Here is a 16887-nt window from a genome sequence, read left to right on the forward strand (position 1 = left end):
TAACCAGGGAAAGGATATACAGGGGGGCGAGGAGATGGAGGAAGTAGAAGTGGGAAGGGTGCAGATGTGGGAAGGACAAAACATGAGCAGGGGACACGAAAAGTGGTCTACTTGTTTCCTGTTACATCCTCTCACCCTCCAATGTTTCACTTGCTTCTTACCCTTCCTCCTTAAATTTATTCTTTCTACCTTTTTCCATCATACTCCCATCCTCCACTTCCTTACCCAAAGTACTCACCTTCCACCGTTATGAACTTCCGTCTTCGCTCTGCTTCATAATACGTCCCTTCCTCTTTTTGTCCCAGACCTCGCTCTCTCCCTCTCACTCATTCCATGGCGTATTGACTCTCCACCTTTCCTCATTCTCTCTCAGCCTCTCGAATAATTCCATTTTCATTTTCAGTTTGTCTCTTTCTATCTATTAATTTCTTACTCACTCTCATTTTCTTTTTCTTTCGTTAACTTTCTTTCATTATAACTTTCACACTCATTCACACTTGTGCTATCCCACTCACGCTGATTATCTTTCTAATTAGCACTCATGCACTCCCATCCCCACCCCCAGTTTCACCCACATACACACTTAATTTTTAATTAATTTTCATAATCTAACTCACGATTTTTTACTTTATGCTGATCACTCAATGCTTATAATCACTTATCTTTCCTATCCACAGCCATCCTCACTCTGTTAATCTCTTAACTCACGCTTCCTTGCCACTAACTCATTCACGCTTACCCTCACTCAAACTTCATACGTTCATAACGCTCCCCTCTTCTCTCTCTCTCTCTCTCTTAGTATCCTCCACAATATCAACCAGTCTCCCTGCCTCTTCCTCTCTCACACACACACACATACACGTGCGCGCAGTTGAGTTATAAGGGTTTTGATGACAAGTAAGGTGAAAAGATGACAAAAATGTGGGTTATGACGGGGTAGGTGACTGAAAAAGGTGATGGGCTGTGATATGGCTGGTAGAGAGAAATGGTGAGAGTGTAAGTGAAAAATGTGATAATTATAAGTGTTTTTGATGACAGGGTAGGTAAAAAAAAGTTGATGGATTGTGACAAGATAGGTGAAGATGGCAGGGTAGGTAAAAAGGGTGACAGGTAAGACCGGGTTGGTGAAAAGATGAGTTAAAAGTAAAGTGTTTTGATGACAGGGAGAGTGAAAAGATGACATTTATGATAGGGTAGGTGAAAAAGTTGATGGGCTATGAAAGGGTGAGTAAAAAAGGTGGTGGGTTGTGACAGGGCTCTTGGAAGCCTAGCTAATCATCCCTGTGTCCTTTGAAAATGGCCATGGTGAGAGAGCAAAGCATTTCTTAATATAGGCCTTACTTGCCTACCTTATCTATCACCCTACTACACCCATGCTCCTGCATTTCCCTCAGCTGCTATTATTTCCTTCATCATCACAGCAACTGTTTCAGTCTTACATAACTGGTACACTTCTGCCATCATCATGAGCAAGCCTTTCTTAGGAGGCTAATGACAAATTTATTAATTCATTTTTGCTTCCTTGAGGAATTCTGTATCCTTGGGCCAACTGTCTCTGACCTCTATACCTGCACTACAGGTTTCAATGGGCTCTGTTAATCCCTTTCTCAGGTTAAATAACATACCTGTAAAAGATAAAATCTTTATTGGACACAGCACAACCTTAATTATAAAAACAACAATGGAGCATTTCCTTAGTCATTATCCCACTGGTTACAACTCGTCCAGGAACAAACGTGCAGCACCTTTCAGGACGCAACTAACGTCTCATAAGGCATCCATAGTTGATACAACCTGATATGGCATTATTACTTGTTGATGAATGGAGGCAGTGTATACTTCCCAAAAGGGAAAGGCACTTGTGCAGGTTTAACTTAACTAAAAAAATTAAATTAGCATAAACAATAAATAAATACCTTTGTTCTGTAATATATATATAAAAAAAAAAAAAAAAAAAAAAAGAAACATACAGAAAGCTGTCTGATATGTGTACTGTATTTCAACCTTTGAATTTTCACGCCACTCTTGTAAGTACTAAACTCATTTAAATTACACTGTATGTGAGTCACAAAGCCAAAAACCTGAATATTTGAGATTGCTGGATCTACAAAAAAAATTAGAGGCAGTTACATTTGATTCTGAAGTACCTCCTTAACATTACAGCGAGAGAAATATATGGAAACTTACAGTTCTAAATGTATCAATGAATGAAGTGATAAAAAAGCTGTCTTTATCTTTGAACTCCATTTCATAAAACTACTGAATAACTCAATTAATTAGGTGTGAGTTCTTTTTCCTATATATAAAGCACTGCCCGAGGACTAGAATATCAATGGCAATCTGCAGGCAACCACACACAAAGAATTGAAGCGGAGATGAGCGTACCCAGAAATACACTGTCTTGAATGTGTCTCCCACCAGCCACATCAGCACCATCTGGCGGCTGCAACAAAAAGGTACTGCTTTAGTATTACATTGTGAATGGACGGGGTGGGACTGGACAGGGTAGGAAGGGAAGGGACGGATGTGAAATATTCTACTTTTCCCTCACAAGATCTCTATTCCAGGCAAGATGGGAAAGTAGAGCATTCTGCTTCTCTTTTCAGGAGGAACCAGGTGTAATGTTAGACAAATGCTTGGGACTTGTAGGGATGAGAGGAAGAACAGTCTTTGGGGCTTTCTTCCATATATATATATATATATATATATATATATATATATATATATATATATATATATATATATATATATATATATATATATATATATTGTATAGGAATATGTATAGAGACTAGCTTGTTCTGTAGGTTCTCGTATCTATGATGAATCCATCCATCCAATGCAGCTCCTGCTTTATTGTGTATGTGAACTGTATACCTAGATGTTTAGACCACACCTCTTTATATGTTGACATTGTCTTGTCTCGTAAAGAATCCAGATATCCTGCATTCTGGGTGACACACAACTCTGCAGACACAACTTATTTGGCTACCATATCCAGCTACACTACATTCCTTTTTCTGCATTTCAGTTACTCCATTAGTCACACAATAACTTGTATTACTAGGTGTGCCTAACAGTAAGGTGGGATACTAACATAAGCTGCTGAACTGAACAACCAGTGGGAGGTTGCTAATGTATCTGGTGCCCGACTTAAGTTCGGTAACTTCAGGAACTGTTTATCCCTTTCAATGGAAAACTACCTTGCATAATTTGTTGATCAAAGGAACTAGCTAAAATGGTCAACTTTACTAATAAGACTAAAACAAAAGAATCAGGCTAAATGCAAACACCAAGATGCTCTAAACAAATGTGGCATTATACTTGTCTTAATCTTACAAGTCATGACTACATTTATATATGTCTCCAGCCCCAGCAGCAATGGGATGACTGGCCTCAGGAATGATCAGACCTACTCCATACTGGCAAGAGAGGGAAGTAAGCAATTTTTCCCTCTTGCATGTGTTGAGTTTGTAATTGTATGCTTGCTATGAACATATAGAAATATGCCTTCCAACAGAAAAAAAAAAGAGAGATCTGCAGTACTTGCCTCATTCCAAAGGTAGATTTAGTGATAAAATTCTTGTAGAACTGTGGCACAGCAAGAAGTGCCTCTGTTAGCACCGAGATGAAGCCGGCGGTCTCCACAAACACTGCTGAGTCAATGAACAGGTACATGAGGAGGCAGCCCATTGTGGAGAACGTCAGCATGAATTCCACATAGGACTGCATGTCGGTCCACTCCCAGAAGTAGTCATAGTCAAAATCTGCAAATACATACATGTGATTTTCATGTCAAGCATCACCAGGTCTTATGTGGGCCACTGGGTTGGCTCAGCAAGACATGGTGGGCCAAAGAGGGAATGATTCATGTTATACACATGGAGTGCCTCATCTACCAACTAGTTTGTCAGGTGTTCATGGTGGAGACAGCAAAACATGTAAATTCTAAAATGTAGCTCAAAATGTAAGCTTCCTGAACTTTTGGCATGGTTCCATAAAATGGCTGTTGTAAAATTTTAAGGGTGCAGGACTTTTCCTTACACCTAGTGGAGACACTGAACTCACCAGTAAATACATGTTCTTTGCTATGTATGAGCTGTCCTCTCTTGCGGATAGACACACACAGTGATATGAGCATCATCATTGCCACATTCATGATGACACTTTGGAAAAGCAGGGGGAGCTCAAACCAATGGCCAAACCTGTGATAGACAAAGCTTGTACAAAGATCTTTACACAACTGAAGTTCAGATTTCACTGATGTGTGTCAGTACACAAGTCCTACTTTATTATACATCTCTCATTATGGTGTTATTCAATATATTCAGAAAAAAATAATAAAAGAATACAATATTCCTAGGAAAGCTCTTACCAAAACAATATTCTTAAAGTATTAGCCACCAGAAGCACGAGGCAGACATAGAGAGAAAACCCCTCGGTGTTTTCTGTGCGACGGATCTCCAGGTACTGAGGGATGTAAGGGACCACGCCCCCAAACATCATGGCCAGGGAAGATATGCCACCTACACTCCATTTTAGTGTGTCCAGCAAGCTGACATCTGACATCTTTAACCTGGAGAGGATGAGAAGCAGTCAGTGATGTATATCTTGCTAGTATTCTCTTCTTTCACATGGTTAAAATTACTCTCTATTATGAGCAGGAAACAACAACACAAATTTGTTCCCTATTAGACAAGAGCAAAATAACAAATCACTTTTTTTGTCTGGCAGGCCAAAGATTTTAATTCAGGACATTCACGTTGTGAAGTGAGAATGCTAGTCACTAGGCTGCTGTGTTCATAAAGACTAATGTTCCTGATACCAGAGTACCACTTTTTTTTAAGTAAGATGGGCACTGGCCAAGGACAACAAAAAAGGGAAGAAAAAAAAGGTCTATTGAAAAGCCAGTCCCAAAAGAAAGGTCCCAATTATTCAAAATTGAAGGATAAGTATCTTGAAACCTATAGAAGACTCCAGCATTCCAGTTCATTAATACTGTACCTCTGAATTATATCTTGCTCACATAAGAAAGAATATTCTAGTGAAGCTTAATACATCCATCAGCTTGTCTTCAGGAGTTGGGTTACTCTGTTATGCTGTGGACACCTAAGAGGGATATATGACAGTCCACACCGCACACAAAATGTTATGAAGCACATGCTATGCTGTACAAAGTCACAAGGATGATACTGAATAACATTTGCATTTTCATCAGAGGGTTAGGTTAGGTTTGGGTGAGTTCAGATTAATTTAGTTAATTAATTTCAGTGGTAGTCCCTTCATGGTGTACATGATGATTTAAAGAAAGTATATTTTTTGCCCATAAATAAATAGTCAGTGTCTGGAAGTTAGTAGGCGAGGGTTACTAACATCATACTCACTCACTCTGACACAGGAAAAAAATTCACTTAGCTCACAAATTCCTGCAGATCCCTAATTACCAGTCTGTGTGTGGCCTTGCTTTCATATAACCATTAATACACTACAGTTACACTCATGTCTATGTGATTTATGCACACAAAGTCCTTAATACTTTTACCTAGATTATATTAATTATGCTCAACTATAAGTCTTGTTATTTTGTTTGTGACCAGAGGACAGATGTGAATTATGCTTTGCTATTTTGTATTAACTATTATTTTGAATTGTCTTCTGTTGATATATCACTTTGGTACACTTGTGTTAAGTAACTAACTACCTACCTACCTAACTAGCCACACTCACAAGCCAGGAAGAGGAGAGATTACCATTTATATTATGTATTTTGCTAATACATCACTTTGGTAACCCAGCATCAATAAACTAACTAACAAGCTAACCAGCCACACTCACATGCCAGGAGGAGGCGAGATTACCTGAGCTGCCTAGGTACGAGAGATAAGGAGGGGCAGAGGGCACAGATAATGAGATATACTCTGCCTCACTAGGATTTGACTCGCTAATCCTCTCTAGCTTCACAAATACTCACAACTAACAGGGAAGGAGGGTCTGGTTATCCTAAAAAAAGCAAGAACACTGAGAGGCAACAAGAAATGGGGTCAGGGGTCCGTCCCAGTAAAGACAAAATCCCAATAAAGTAAATAAAATACAGAATGAGGTTAGTAGTCGATCCCAGTCCACGTAGAATCCCCATAAAGTAAAAACAACACTGAAAAACAACAAGAAATAAGGTTAACAGTCCATCCCAGTAAAGACAAAATCTTTACAAAGTAAATACAACACTGAGAAACAACAGGGAATGAGGTTAGTGGCCCATCCCTGCAGAGACAAAGGCGAGGACTGGTATTATTCAGCTAATTACTCACCCCTGATTCTCACAGCTACTCACTTACATTAGAACGAATTCATGGTGGTTCTGACTCACCAAGCAGTGTTCTGTGGCGGCCAGTACTCATGCTTCCCTAGGGCCAGCCAGCCAGCATCCCTATCAGCTGTTACTGTCACTGCCTCCCAGCTGGTGACAGGCGTAGGGACCGTCTGTTTTAAGGCAAGGGAACTGTAAGCTAAATTTTCGGTACTGCGCATCCACCTCTTAAAAATTATAATAGATAAGTGGAATAAATAAGAAAAGGTCTTCTCATTCATACTGGGAGATAAACATGAAATTAGTAAGAGAGAAAGGTGGTAATGAATGTGAGAGAGGTTTTAATGTCCTCTCCGAAGGTTTCCTGTGAGAAAACACCTAGTATGTCTATTCACTTATACTGGGAAATTAAGATGAGGTTAATAAGTAGTGGCAATACGTGAGAAATGAGAAAAATTTGTCTACTCACTCGTACTGGGAGATAAAGATGAGATTGATAGTGGATATAGTCGTAAGGAGTGAGAAGTGAAGGAAGAGTATTTCAGGTAACGTTTCAGTGTACTCTTTCCGAAATTAGGAAAATATCTTATGTCTACCCTCTCATGCTGGGAGATAAGGGTGAGATAAGTGGACTAGATGGTAAATAATGAAAAAAAAAAAAACGAACCAGAAGTACTGTAATGAACCTTTCAATATTCTCTTTATGAAGTTTATCTGTGAGAAAATATTTTAGTATGGCTTCATATTTTCCTTCCACCTTTTCTCTCTCGATCCATACTCATTCCCACCCTGTTCCTCTGTCGTGTGAGTAGTTCGGTGAGGCGAGTACTTTGATTATAAGATGTGAACACGTATGAGAAGGTAACGTGGCACGTGTTGTCTGTAAGGTGGTTTCCTGGCAACGCTGACTGCATGTGCGTGCGTGTGTCTTGTGCATATCCTTTTGCTAGTACTCAGAAACGCTTTGTTCTCACTACTACTTTCAAAGGCCATAGAGACGATTAGCCGTGTTCTCAAGAGTGCTTCCTTACTAATAATGTAGATATCTTTTAATCTGTCATATGACAAATAAGTAAATAAATGAATAAATAAAATAAATAAAACACCCTTAAAAACACATGTAACTTGAAGTAGAGCTTTTATAATGCAGCGGAGTTGCGGCACATGTTTCTCAGATGGGCTTCAGTTTTGTCATGAGAAATTGCTTTAACTCAGTGACTATATGCACAGGGTGTCCCGTAAGGAAAGTCAAGTATTCTAAAAAATTAAAGACACCTGTATGAACAAACTAATCATTGAACTCTCTCACTACTAGATTAACATTTTTCTATAATCCATCTAGACTTGCTTATGGACTACAATTGTTCTGTATCATAATAAATACCAAATCAACCCTCTATGCTCTCTTTTTCTTCTTTCTGTATTCATGGAAACATATTTTAACACCATTCTTCTTGTTAATAAAGGGAAACCATAGCAGTGAAAGAGTTAGATATTGGTGCCAACGCATCACCTGCATGGGAAAGTGTGATTATATGAGTATGCCCGGTAAAGTCACAGCTTGCCACCGCCACCACCACCACCACAACGCTACACTCACAGTATTCGCCAGCTTGCTACCACTGCCACCACCTTACACTTAGCCAGCTTGCCACCACCACTACCACCACCGCCACCACCACAACAGGAAAGCCACACACCCCCTGCCACCTCAGCACGCGAGAGGAAAGAGACTCAAGGAAAATAAGTAGGAGAGAGAGAGAGAGAGAGAGAGAGAGAGAGAGAGTGTACGTATCAGTTTTGTTCTCGTGCGACCAATCTTCATTTATGGAGAAACTAAAGAAATTCTATCTAGGTAGCACTACTTTAATTTTGTTTATTAATCCTCCTCCCCTGAAAAAAAAGAGAAGACCAGGAGGAATGATGTAGACAGTAGAATATTATTATTATTATTATTATTATTATTATTATTATTATTATTATTAGTAGTAGTAGTAGTAGTAGCAGCAGTAGCAGCATTTGTAGCGTTGGACGTAACCGTACTCTAAGTTAGTAAAGTTAATTTTACCAGTACAACCGAACCAAACTGATGACTTATTGTATTTCCTATTACTGCACCGCTTTTCGCTCGTGACAAACTAATATCGCATGACAAACAGCACTGCGTAATCCGGAACGAAGCTGATCAAATCTCGTTGTCACTTTGCCTTTCATAACTTAAAACTAAAATGCTAGACTGATTTAGCCACGCACCGTCCACTGCCTTGCATCCATCAACACTCTATAACGCGTGTCACTTATTACAATACCCACAACGGGATTGAACCAATACTACGTTTTCCAATACAGGATTTAGCCTCGTCACTTTAATTCTTCATTTTACGACTAAGAGTGAAAATAGACTCATTTCTCTCCCTCCACGAACCCAAAATATTACCGAGGCCCGCATTCTGAGAAACGCACTGCTCTCTATCTCCGTCTCGCTCTCCGCAACTATTTTCAAAGGCCACATATGATTAGGTGGGTTCTCAAGAGTGTTTCTCCTGATAATAATGTAAAAATCTTGTTGATTTGTAGCTACAACCATAAAAACACATTTGAAAACCCGCCTCATTTCAAATATGAAACCTGTTGAAAGGTGCGGCGCAGAAGTAAAGTGTTTCAAAATATGGTCCTGCACTGATCTGATGCTTGAAGAGTGAGATGGGTGAGGAGGACCCTGACATCCCTCACACACAAACCTCATACGAACCATCCTTATCATTACTAAGCCTTATATTTGACTTGAATCACACTCATTAAAATATCACAAAGGGACAGACACGACGCTCTTTAATTGAATTTTACTGTATTGCTTTGTTTTCTTTATTTCTGTTTGGTGGCGCTCCAGAAATAAATAAATTGTCAAACTTTTTGGTGTTTTATCTCGACTTCTTTTAACAGATTGTAATTAAAGATATTGGGGTTTCCAAAGATGTTTTTATTATTCCAGTAATGGTTTGACAGTAGAAACTATAACAGGTTTGCAAGGGTGCTGTCACGACATCAGTTTAGCAGGAATTCTGCTGCAGCAACTGAGAATACACTCAGAACGCGAGTATTTATGGCCTTTGCGAATAGTCAAATACTCCCAGCAAGAGTTCATAATCATTAAAAAAAAAAAAAAATTAAAGATGACGGTATATAATTCATACACATAAGCATAACTAGAAGGTGAGAATTATAGGCCGCTTTCACAGTTGCTTCGTTTTGTTGTGATCGTTACCAATACGTGGTGATCGCCACCAATAACCGATTTATCTTGAAACTAAACCATTCTATGTGCGCAGAAACGGCTTCTTCAGCTATACCTACTCCCTGCCACTGAAAAGAATGAATAAATATTATCTCCGTGTCTGAGAGCGTTAAAATAAGCAAGAAATCAGCGAGGTGTCTTCTACCACTTGGAGCGAAAAAAATATAGGCCTACACTTAAAAGAACTCAACGATTGATCTTTATGGACTTTGCAAATACTCAATACACGAGAAAGCAGTGAGGTGCCTTTTACCACTTCGAGCGGGGGAAGAAAAAACCGCCAATTAATCTTTGTGGCCTTAGCAAATACTCAAATGCTTCCTGCGAGAGATTATAACCTTTGAAAATACACGAGAAATCGATGAGGTGTTACCGCGATGCCGCACAAGTGAAAGGGCGGAGGAGGAGGAGAGGCTGTGCCGGAGTGTCTATGGCCCGTATTCTGAAACGCTTCGCTCTCTCACCACGACTATTTTCCAAGGCCACTGAGATGATTGGCCGAGCTCCCAGGAGTGTTTCCCCTGTTAACAACGTAGAAATCTTATTAAACTGTCACTAAAATCATAAAAAAAACCTTAAAAACCTTTGTAACTTCAACTAGACTGTTTTGAAAGTAGTAGAGGTGCGGCGCAGAAGTGTTTCTCAGCACGGGCCTATGTAGCGCCGTGCAGTGTGGTGAGGGTGGGTGGCGGGGCTCCCTCACGCACTCTGCTCTAATCCTTCAGCGTGACGGCACTCAATTTCACTCCCGGGAGAGTTGCGTGTGTGTATATATATGACCCTCGCAGCTGTCACCGTCGGCAACGCGTTTCCTGTAAAGCAGAGGACCATTGCCGCTCAGTTTGCAATATTCCGACGACTACCTCGCGACCGGCCCTGATTCAAAAGGAGAGAGAGAGAGAGAGAGAGAGAGAGAGAGAGAGAGAGAGAGAGAGAGAGAGAGAGAGAGAGAGAGAGAGAGAGAGAGAGCTATGATTTCTAAATTTACGTTTATCTCTCTTCCTCCTTATTCTTCCTCCTCCCTGTCCTCCCTTACCAAGTGTCAAGAATGAAGTTGCCAGTATTGGGATTTATATTATCATGCAAAGTATTTATATATCTTTATTTCATGTGTATAATTTTAGATTAGAATTATAGAGAATCCTTTTACATTCCCTTTAATCTGAGAAAGGTAGCCAGGAGAACAGCACGTCACGTTTTGTGCCATTACATGAATAAAGAGAGAGAGAGAGAGAGAGAGAGAGAGAGAGAGAGAGAGAGAGAGAGAGAGAGAGAGAAGAAGAAGAAGAAAAAAAAAAAAGGAAAGCACCGCCACATCGCGGTCATATGGCGCCAAAGGAGGAGGGCTTGGTTCACGGAGCAGAAGGGCACCGAACCCTCCAGTGACAAGCGAGCCATCAAAGAAGGTGGCACCTCCGACTACGCCTCAAGCCCCGTCACCGCGACAAGGTGACTCCACCCGGCTAGAGAGAGAGAGAGAGAGAGAGAGAGAGAGAGAGAGAGAGAGAGAAATTATGCTCAGGCTTTGAACAAAGTATGGAGCACAGCTTCCACAATGTAGTCTCTCCAAGACTTCCTGAAAAAAAAAAGTTACAAACTTGACAAACAAGGATAATTTGTATTGTATAGGAGAGAGAGAGAGAGAGAGAGAGAGAGAGAGAGAGAGAGAGAGAGAGAGAGAGAGAGAGGTTGCTATTATGCCCTATCGGTGTAGTGTACCCGGAAAACAAAGAAATTAATGAAAGCGATTCAGAAAAAGAAGGCAACATAAAATATTCATCAAAGCACCCGACGAGAAAAAAAGAAAGAAAAGAAGAAAAAAAACATCACATACAAACAAAGCAGAGCCTACATTCGAATTTGATCTTACCGTGAAAGAGATAAAAGAAAAGAAAAGTGAAATATTCTTTGTAGTATATTTTCAAAAGTGAACATTTTTATACGTTTTACTTCTTTTTCTGCTCTATAGTTACGTATGATACTCCGCTGTAGGGAAACAGAGGGAAATAGACTCGTCCCTTGCTACTGCTCTCTTATAAACGCACGAGGAGGGAGATCACTCGTCAGTAGTGTAGCAGCCAGCGGGACGAGAGGATGTGCGTAGCTCTATAGGTCCCATTGACACCCACAGCATCGCACTCACCACGCACCCTCGCTCGTGCTGTGGGGCTGAACACCGAAGCGGGTCTCACATGGATTAAAAAATGAAGAAAAAATGAACATAACCAAATAGGCAAAGCATATAACCCGAACTTCGTAACTTTGAAAGCGAATTAACGATAGAAACAGGTGACTTAGAGTTAATATTGACAGTGATGGGCGTGTTATGATCTGCTTTCTCTATTTCCTCTGCTCCCTTGCCTCCTTCATGTCTCCGCGGGGCTCAAGAGGAAGCGTACTAATGGTCGGGAAGTAATATCGCCTCTCATTCAGGTGAGTGTCGTGAAGAGAATCACACCTGTTGGCTGAACGTTGGCATGGCTTGGTTGTTCTTGTGGTGGTGATGTTAGTGGTGATGTTGGTGGTGGTGCTGGCTGTTTTATTGCTGTCATCTCCTCCTCCTCCTCCTCTTTCTTCTTGGTTAAATTCAGTAGATAACTCTCTCTCTCTCTCTCTCTCTCTCTCTCTCTCTCTCTCTCTCTCTCTCTCTCTCTCTCTCTGTGTGTGTGTGTGTGTGTGTGTTGTGTGTGAACGTTTTTTCTTACATACATCTTAAGAGTACACACACACACACAAAGAAAAAAATCATACACCTTTCACTGTTTGAGAGAAAAAAAGAAAAATGACTGAAGAGAGAGAGAGAGAGAGAGAGAGAGAGAGAGAGAGAGTGAAAAAGACTTCACCACCTCCTCGGCAAAACCTCGTCACTTTATCAGTTTTACCACAAGAGCCGCTGAAATGAGGCCTGTAATTGGGGCTTCATATTGCGGGGCGGGGGTGGCTCGGCCGATAATAGTGTTCGGGAAGTGATTCGAACTCAAGTGAAGTGTGTCATGGCGAGGTCGATACACTGAACCTTCGAAGTCGCTGGCAGTGCATTCTTCTCTTCTCATCTCGTTTTCTTTGCGTTTTCTTTCATGTTTTAATTATTTTTTTTTCTTTTTAGTGTTTTTAATTATTTTTTTCCTGTTTTCTTTATTCATTCTTCAGATAGATTTGATTATATACGAAAAATTTTTCGTGTTTGGTTTTTAGGTGTTAATTATACAAGTTTTAAATGTGGTTTTTTATATTTTTTCCTTTTTTCCTTCTTGTTTACATATTTTTGAGGTGGGAGATGAGAGTTTTGTTCTCTAATAGTGTGGTAGGTGGCTAGAATAGACTCAGTTATCTGGTAGTTAGTATAGACTCAATTGGGAGCTTTTAAAAAAGTATCAAAAGTTTCACATGGAATTTTGTCCTGTGATGTGGTAAATGACTGGAATAGACTCAGTTGTCTGGTTTTCAGGTAGTTAGCGTAGATTCAATAGGGAACTTCGAAATTAAGGAAATATTAGAGCGGTTTTAGGGATAGGGATGAGAGAGAGAGAGAGAGAGAGAGAGAGAGAGAGAGAGAGAGAGAGTTGACAACAAAAATTTTTTAACCAACTTTCATCACCCCTACTTATTTTCACCCCTCTCTCTCTCTCTCTCTCTCTCTCTCTTTTTTTTTTCATTTATCCTGCCTACCATTATCATTCCCAAATATAGCACACAGAAGAAGAAGAAGAGGAAGAAGAAGAAGGAGAAGAAGAAGAAGTAGAAGAAGGAAACTGAGAAAAAAGAAAAAAAAGAAAAAGAAAAAATAGATAAAGAAAAAGAAAAAAATGAATAAAGTGAAGCAGACGAGAAACTGTGGCACACATATTTATGCAAACTACTGGGACGCCTAACCACGCGTGACAAAGGCTCCTTCCCTCCGTCACACCCGCACACTTCTCGTTGGCTTTGAAACCGCGCCACGCCACAGTTTACATGCAAAGGACCATCGCCGCGTCCTCACTCGGGGGTGTTTCTCCGCCTTTCCTTGTATATCCTGCTGGGGCGCGAGAGAGAGAAAGAGAGAGAGGGAGAAAATGTAATGTACTCAGTATTTTTTGTTTTTTTGAATTTTTTTAGATTATTATTTTTGTGGTACTTTTGTTTTGTTTTTGTTGTTTTTGTTTTTTTGTTATGGTTGGTTATTACAAAAGGTGTATTTTGTTCTTGTTTTTCTTTTTTTTATCTTTTTATTTTTACGCATTTGCTTGTTTGTTGTTTTTTGTGCTTTTGTTTCTACTACTACTACTACATACTACAACAATATTTACTCTTACACGTCCTCCTCCTATCACCACCACCACCACCACCACCACCACCACCATCACCACGACATTCCACCAATACACACACGCTATGGTCAGTAATATTTTCATGTAAGTGGTGGGAGCTTGAATGAATACCCAAGTGAGAACCTAAGGGAGGACCTAAGTGAGGACTCCCGCTGGCTCTGATGTGTTTCCGAAGTCCTGGGTTGTGTGGGCGCAGCTTTGGGACCCCGATGCTATTGATACGAACGAGGGATAGTCCATAGCGTTCAAATTGGTGTCAACATGTGTATAAATTTGGGTTATACTGAGTAACTGCGCTGTGTATTGGTATGTGTGTGTGTGTGTGTGTGTGTGTGTGTGTGTGTGCTCGTCTCTCTCTCTCTCTCTCTCTCTCTCTCTCTCTCTCTCTCTCTCTCTCTCTCTCTCTCTCTCTCTCTCTCTTTCCCTGATCTATGCTTGTCAAGTACAGAACGATCAAGTGGACTTAATACGAAAACTTCACACACTTTTTAATAACATTATTCTGGAGAACACTGAAAAAAAAAGAGAATTCTGCAATCCTTAGCAATTTGAGGCATTTCGTAAAACTCTCCCCCAAAAAGAAGCGGTTAGTAATTACCAGAGGAACTTAAAAAAAAAAAAAAAAAACTCTTGAGGATTACACGAAATCTGATTACACAAAGTGACTACAACTTGCGTAATTGAATCCCGTTTTCTTGTTGCATTTCTATTGAAGCATTTCGTGAAACTCAGCACCAAAGAAAACAAAATATAGAATTCACTTAAAGAATTAAAAACTCTCAATAATTACATGAAATTTACTTAGACAAACTGACTGCAGCATGTGCAATCAAATCTGCTTTTCCCGCTGCATTGCTATTGAGGCATTTCTTGGAACTCGAAAAAAAAAGTGTAGTAATTACCAGAGGAACTAAAGACTCAAGGATTACATGGAATCTGATTACACAAACTGACTGTAACATATGCATTAAATCCGGTTTTCCCGCTGCGTTTCTACTGAGGCATTTCGTGAGATCGCCCTTCATCCACACACACACACACACAAAAAAAAAAAAAAAACTATAATATTTAACTAAGGAACTAAAAACTGTCAAGGATTACATGGAACCTGATTGCACAAACAAACTGCAACATGCACAATGAAATCCCCTTTTTCTGCTTTGTTTCTACTGAGGCATTTAGTGCAATTGCCCCCCGCCCCTTAGAAAACAAAGAAAACAAAACAATAATATTTAACTAAAGAACCAAAAACTGTCAAGGATTACATGGAATCTGATTACACAAACTGACTGCAACATACGCAATTAAATCCGGTCTTCCCGCTGCGTTTCTATTGCTTTACTTCACCGTCGTCTTCATTCCAGGTTATCTCTGGCGTGCATTCATCTCACGGCAGGATCTTGTAATGTATTCTGTGCAGGCATTAACATTCATCCCTTCCTCTGTTATTAAATTGGTGGAGTTTCTTTAAAACAAGGAACCGTAATGCATTAAGCGGGCAATAGTTCCATTTGAGGCGAGGCGCGGCGTCCCTGGAGACTCTAAGATCATTTGGTTCTGAGCCACAGTGAGGTAACGAGGGAAGGGATCGGGCTGCACCTCCTCCACGGCTGCGGTATTGTCTCGTCAGCACTTATTGAACTCCTTCCCTAAAGCAGGCGTCGCCATCTCCCTGTCTGTCTCTATTTTATCATGGATTAAGCGCGAATGTTGACAGTTTTTTTTACCTTTTTTGTCAGTTTTATTGTCCTGCTTGTTTATTTATTTATTTTATTTTTGCGTCTTATAAATCATACGTGATTCCTGGATTGCTTTCTGTTACTTTTCACGTAGAATTGTAGCATTTTGCTTGTATATATATATATATATATATATATATATATATATATATATATATATATATATATATATATATATATATATATATATATATATATATATATATATATATATATATGTATATATATGATTTGTGTTTTTTTTACTTTCCGTGAAAAGAAAATATCTTTTTGAACTTTACAATAAGTTATGTCATAAGTGATTCTTAGGTTTTTTTGTTTATTTCACTGAAGAATTTTAATATTTAACTTGTTTTCTTTTGTGGTCTGAAGCTCATAGATGATTGCTTGGATGCTTTCTGGTATTTTCCACGTGAGCATGATAACATTTTACTTGCTTTTTTAATGTTAACCCATAAATGATTACTTGGATGTTTTTGTTATTTTCCACGGAGGAATGATAACATTTTGCTTGTTTTCTGTACTTTTGAAATCACAAGTGACTGCACGGATGTCGTAAGTTACTTCTTATTATAAAATTATACATCTGCATTTTGGCACGTCGCGGCTTCTTATAAACATTATTTTCAAAAGCTACAGAGACGACTAGCATTGATTTCATTGATGCTTTTCCCACTGACGACGCAGGAAACTCATTAAACAATCACTAAACTCACGAAAAACCTTGAAAAATCCCCAGTAATTTCCACTAGAGCCTCTTCAAATTAGACAAGATTCAGCTCATTGTCTCTTTGTCTCTCCTCTGTTACTTCCCTCGCGTCCCTTCGTCTTGTCAGTGTCTCTGTTTCTGTATTGATAGTGCCAGTCATGTCTTGTGTTTTTGTTCCTTCTTTGTCTTTCGTAGCCTTAGTTGAGCCTAATTCCTCCAGCCTCGCCATTTCTTTTCCGCCTAACCTCCTTTTCTTCTTCTTCGTTCTGTTTTGTCTCCTTGATTCCTTTGTGTATATTTTTGTTATTTCTTCTTCTTCTTCTTGTTCCTTTTTTTCTCTCTCCTCGATTACTTTATGTGTATTTTTGTTATTTTCTCTCTTCTGCTTCTTCTTCTTCTTCTTCTTCTTTTTCTTCTTCTTCTTCTTCTTCTTCTTCTTCTTCTTCTTCTTTCATTCTTTTTTCTCTCTTCCCATTTACTTTTTGTGCATTTTTGTTATTTCTTTTTTTCTTCATCTTCCTTTTTTC

The 16887-nt window shown here is 39.5% G+C and overlaps 2 protein-coding genes across 10 annotated transcripts in view; one reads left to right on the forward strand and one right to left on the reverse strand.

Moving 5' to 3' along the window:
- LOC135112130 (uncharacterized) overlaps window positions 1-16887 on the forward strand; it is a 74782-nt gene that overhangs the window by 3773 nt on the left and 54122 nt on the right. The window contains exon 1 of one of the 3 annotated variants that reach the window (XM_064026150.1): window positions 11654-12035. The exons of the other annotated variants lie outside the window; for them this stretch is intronic. The gene's annotated coding sequence lies outside the window, so the exon portion shown is untranslated. Of the gene's footprint in view, window positions 1-11653; window positions 12036-16887 lie in introns of those variants that run through there. 3 annotated transcript variants of the gene reach the window in all.
- On the reverse strand, window positions 1629-8059 carry LOC135112128 (solute carrier family 66 member 2-like). Of its 7 annotated transcripts, none has more exons than XM_064026148.1 (6): window positions 8008-8059; window positions 6368-6480; window positions 4376-4576; window positions 4069-4205; window positions 3551-3767; window positions 1629-2443 (listed from the first exon to the last, which is right to left on the reverse strand). In XM_064026148.1, the coding sequence occupies exons 3-6, from the start codon at window positions 4567-4569 to the stop codon at window positions 2269-2271; spliced, it is 723 nt and encodes a 240-aa protein (XP_063882218.1). In that variant the 5' UTR covers window positions 4570-4576; window positions 6368-6480; window positions 8008-8059; the 3' UTR covers window positions 1629-2268. The 7 variants fall into 7 exon arrangements, with proteins under 7 accessions (XP_063882218.1, XP_063882216.1, XP_063882213.1 ...); XM_064026146.1 differs by lacking the exon at window positions 8008-8059 and adding an exon at window positions 7908-7943; XM_064026143.1 differs by lacking the exon at window positions 8008-8059 and adding an exon at window positions 7821-7841.

Source organism: Scylla paramamosain, chromosome 23, assembly GCF_035594125.1.
Source record: "Scylla paramamosain isolate STU-SP2022 chromosome 23, ASM3559412v1, whole genome shotgun sequence".
Lineage (NCBI taxonomy): Eukaryota > Metazoa > Arthropoda > Malacostraca > Decapoda > Portunidae > Scylla > Scylla paramamosain.

Excerpts from the sequence above, each read along its gene's own strand:
- LOC135112128 (XM_064026142.1), bottom strand. The coding sequence starts at position 7,221 with ATGCAGTCAGCGTTGCCAGGAAACCACCTTACAGACAACACGTGCCAC. Across the intron at positions 4,577-6,367 it reads CCGCCACAGAACACTGCTTG|GTTAAAGATGTCAGATGTCA; the intron begins GTGAGTCAGAAC and ends CATCCTCTCCAG. Across the intron at positions 3,768-4,068 it reads CAAAGAACATGTATTTACTG|ATTTTGACTATGACTACTTC; the intron begins GTGAGTTCAGTG and ends ATGTATTTGCAG.